The sequence below is a fragment of the Sycon ciliatum genome, chromosome 8 (genome assembly GCF_964019385.1).
Source record: "Sycon ciliatum chromosome 8, ocSycCili1.1, whole genome shotgun sequence".
NCBI classification, from domain to species: domain Eukaryota; kingdom Metazoa; phylum Porifera; class Calcarea; order Leucosolenida; family Sycettidae; genus Sycon; species Sycon ciliatum.
In genome coordinates this window covers 25,691,372-25,695,651 of record NC_088650.1, presented here as the reverse complement: position 1 = coordinate 25,695,651, position 4,280 = coordinate 25,691,372, and the positions used below count along the sequence as shown (strand labels likewise).

The 4,280-nt window shown below is 47.8% G+C and overlaps 1 protein-coding gene across 1 annotated transcript in view; it reads left to right on the top strand.

Annotated features, from left to right (window-relative positions):
• Positions 1-3,880, top strand: part of LOC135822496 (dehydrogenase/reductase SDR family member 6-like) — an 8,083-nt gene extending 4,203 nt beyond the window's left edge. The window contains exons 4-9 of the mRNA XM_065335276.1: positions 320-428; positions 922-1,000; positions 1,399-1,512; positions 1,876-1,934; positions 2,325-2,417; positions 3,362-3,880. Of these exons, the coding sequence (XP_065191348.1) occupies positions 320-428; positions 922-1,000; positions 1,399-1,512; positions 1,876-1,934; positions 2,325-2,417; positions 3,362-3,415 (508 nt within the window). The 3' untranslated portion in view covers positions 3,416-3,880. The remainder of the gene's footprint in view (positions 1-319; positions 429-921; positions 1,001-1,398; positions 1,513-1,875; positions 1,935-2,324; positions 2,418-3,361) is intronic.
• The last annotated feature ends 400 nt before the right edge of the window (positions 3,881-4,280 follow it).

Sequence of the window (4,280 nt, the reverse complement as noted above, 5' to 3'; positions counted from 1 at the left end):
TTTGATAATCCACTGGGGATAGATGTCCTCTACTTTCTACGTTATTGGTTAACCCACCACCACCACCACCAACAACAACAACAACAACAACACCACCACCACCAACAACAACACCACCACCACCAGACATAACACTCATGAAATCCCTGGTGTGATGAAATCCTTGGTGTGGTGTGGCAGAGGTACAGTCCTTGACTAAAAACAATCAGATTTTAGGTATATGCTGTGTTGTCAAGCAATGTCGCTCGTGTGCTGTGTGATGTTGTGTGTGTGTGTGTGTATGTGTGTTTGTGTGTCTATCTGTTACTTTCTTGTCTAGATATGTTGCCAATGGAACACTACTTGACTGCACTGAGGCTGACTGGGACCGATCATTCAACATCAACGTGAAGAGCATGTATCGCACATGTACCGCTGTCATTTCCAAGGTTGGTTGGTGTGTGTGGGTACTTGTGTGTGTGTGTGGGGGGGGGGGGGGGCTGTGCATTGATTCACTCTCTCTCTCTCTCTCTCTCTCTCTCTCTCTCTCTCTCTCTCTCTCTCTCTCTCTCTCTCTCTCTCTCTCTCTCTCTCTCTCTCTCTTTCTCTCTCACACACACACACTCTCTCTCTCTCTCACACACACACACACACATACACCCTGTCTATCTGTTTGTCTTTCTGTGTCTGCCTGGTTGTCCATCTAGCCATCTATACTACCAGTCACGTCCTTCCTATTTTACACAATTCAACTTTCTTTTTAATGGGAATTCCATCAGGAAAGTTAATAGGATGCATGGGTCTGTGTAAAGAAAATTACTACTAGTATTCAGTTGGTAATTGCATCTACTGAGATATAAATTTAAAAAAAATTAGAAGATAGGGTGCCAGTTCCCAATGGAAGGACTGTAATGCGAAACGATATTACCTGTTGTGCTACAGATGTTGAAGCAGGATCAGTCTGAGTCAGGCGTGCGTGGCTCCATTATCAACATGGCATCTGTTGCATCCAGCATCAAAGGTATGGTACAATGGGATAGTGGTACTAGTGCTCAGTCTGTAGTGGTCTGTTTTTCAGGGGTTTTGGTATAGCGTCCAAGGATCGGCAAACAGCATTGTAGCGGGGGTGGATTGCTAGAGATATTACACTTATGTGATACCTGCCTTTGTACGTAACATACCCTCTGAGGTCTGTCTGTCTTGGGGGGGGGGGGGGGGGGGGGGTCTGTGCCCGTCGCAGAAACAGGACGGTCAGTTTCTGCGACATCAATGCGTTGCTTTGTGATGCAATGTGTCTTTGCTACATAGTAATAGTCGTTTGTACAAGACTAGCTTTACTTAGCAGCTTGAATTCTCAGGATGTTGTGTTGTAGCGTAGAGGCGTTCACTACATGCAATTGATATGTTGTCGCTTGCAAGGTGCCCCTAACCGATGCGCCTACGGAGCAACCAAGGCAGCCGTGATTGGCCTGACTAAGGCCATTGCGGCCGACTTCGTTGAGAAAGGCATTCGCTGCAACTCCGTGTGTCCAGGTCAGTGAGGACGATAGTGTGTTGTGATGTCACTAGTTAGCAGATGCAGGGAGGAGGAGACTGATTCATATTTCACTGCAGGTGCATGCTTTAACAAACTGCTTGCCAGTCTAGAACATTGCGCATATTGAGACATTGTGCATACGCATTGTATTTCTGGGAGCAAGATGAAAAGTATTAATTTTAAATGCACAATAGGAAAGAATGCAAAAAGATACCCCCCCCCCCTTCTATCCCCATACGTTGGACTGGTAAAGCATTCTTTCATAACACTGCTAGTACAGGGCTTTAGTTTCTATTGTCTCCAGTATTGGAATGAGGAGGAGAAGCTTGGCTTTTTGTCTGTTGTTTTTTTCTGTCCAGGTACCATCCACACACCTTCATTGGAGGACCGCATGCGCGCCCAGGGTGATTTTGAGAAGGTATGATTGTACCGTAGTCCCTCTGTGGCCATTTACATGTATAGGTGCTATCTGTGCCTGTAAATTAAGACCTTTCCAGCGGTGCATCGACTGTCGCAATTGACCTGTGTTTGACGGAGTTACGAAAGTGTGACGAGTCTAAAGTTACACGATTTTGCATATTTTTCCCACTTTGCAGGCACACAGTTTAACGACCCAGCCATCACACACCCGTCTTCTCTTTGTGCCCCATCGGAGATTTAACTCTTCCAGTACTCATTCTCCCCGCACAGCTAGATGTTTTGACCTTGTTAGGCCTCATCACTAGAGCTCAGAATCGTGACTGGCCAGCTCTAGTGTAATGGACTCTTTTCTTCATTGTATCCCTTGGTTCTTGTACTTTCTGCCCAGGCGTATGCTGCATTTGTAGCCCGTCAGAAGATTGGCCGCCTGGGCAAGCCAGAAGAAGTGGCCGCTCTCTGTGTTTATCTTGCGTCCGATGAGGTTAGTTGATGTGTCAGTGTCAGTTAAGATAAAAAGATGAATCAGGAACTATATTACAGGGTAGCGGCGTGCGGAAAAAGGAGTGTTTCGTCTGTGTTGAATATATCCCGCGGCTAGCTTGTTGTGCGTAAGGATATCCTGGAGCACTGTCTCCTGCCGCGGGTCAACATGTCTCGTGTTTGCCCACTTCTCCCCGTCACTGCTTTCAGATTGATCCCACGGCGGCTTTTGAGCCGGTTCCACAGGCCAGTGTTTGCTTTGAAACCGTTGTTGTTTGGATTTTCAGCACTGGTCCGGTGACACTGTCTATCGCCTTGAGCAGAGAGCCACTCAGCAGGGGTGTCCTGTCTGGGGGCATTGCTCGCTTGCCTTGTACTTCCGCACACATGCAGCATTACCGAACAGCAGCCTCAAATTTCTCCCTGCTGTTCCCCCTGCCATTCTGCATGTTGAGAGGCGCGCTGAATGTCTTCGAAACGGTGGTCTTGATAGGGCTGCCATCGAGATCCTTGAGAGCCTTTCAAAACGTTTCTGGAAATGGCTTAGACGCCAGCCAGAAAGCTTTGACGACGTGATTGTTGATGGAAACAGCTGATACAAGGAAAGCAGAGCATAGCCGAGTGTGTCCACTGCTGAGTATGTGGTGTGATGTGTGTGCGGGAAAAAATGAATGAAAGACCATTACCGGGTAACTAGTGATTCACAGGCCAGGACAATCCACTTCCGAATAGCTGTGTGGTGTAGACCAGGCTGAATAGTGGCGGTCAATTCTTCAGCCTTGCAAGCTGTTGAATGGTGCCATCTCAGCGCAGGTTGCTATGGCTTTTGCTGTAGCATCGCCTCTGGCGATGGACGTCAAATGGTGTGTGGGTGTGCTTGTGGGCGTGGTGTATGTATGTGTGTGTTGGTGTGTGGGTGTCGTCGTCGTTGGTGTGTGTGTGCAGAGTGCATTTGTCACTGGCCAGGAGATGGTGATCGATGGCGGCTGGAGTGTGTGAGCACCCAACACCCAAGCAGCACACCCGTATACGCATGACCCAGGGCAGCAGCATTTGCTGGGATACGTGCACTTGCCTGTGTGGAGTTACCGGCGCTTTCCTCTGCATGCTGGATCTCCCGACTCTTAGTAATGTTTGTGCCACGGTCAGGTACGAATGAACATGGATTGATCTGTTAGTACCGCCAGCTTCTACTGCTGTGCCCTTGTTTTTGGCCACCATCTCTCTAGTGCCTTGTAGATCTTTCTTTTGAAATTCAACTCCCGCAGTCGATTGTAATTTATTTATAGTAATTTCTAATTACACATTGCAACAGTGGGCAAAGGCTATGCGGGGACCAAGCACTCTCGATCTCAGCATACTGGGCGCAAACCGTTTGTATTTATAGCACTTGTAATTAGTTCGATTTGCACCAACGAATGCCCACCGTATACTTTATAAATATACAGTTTTTACAATTTTGAACTTGTGTGGTGATAGTAGTGAGGTTTAGTCCCACGTAATCCGTGGGTACTTTACGTGTGTGTGCCACGTGATACTCAGTGACCCACGTACAGACGTTTTCTGATTCATGACATACCGTGTATGGAGGCTCACCCACGTTCCGCCAGAACGTGGGTGAAAATCAGAATGGAGCGCATTGTGCGAGCTGTGAGGGTGCTCAGCTGAAGAAGTTTCCGAAGCACGAAATCAAAATATTCGATGAGCTTCTTAGGCCCGGGTAGCTTCGTCTTTGACCAGGTTTGGGCCTTTCGCTTCATGCTTTTGTTTGTTCCGTGTGACTAAACACAACATTGCAACGTGGGTGCCCTTCATCCACTTTATGTGTACAGTCAGACCTCGCTTATCCGGATCCCTCGCCATC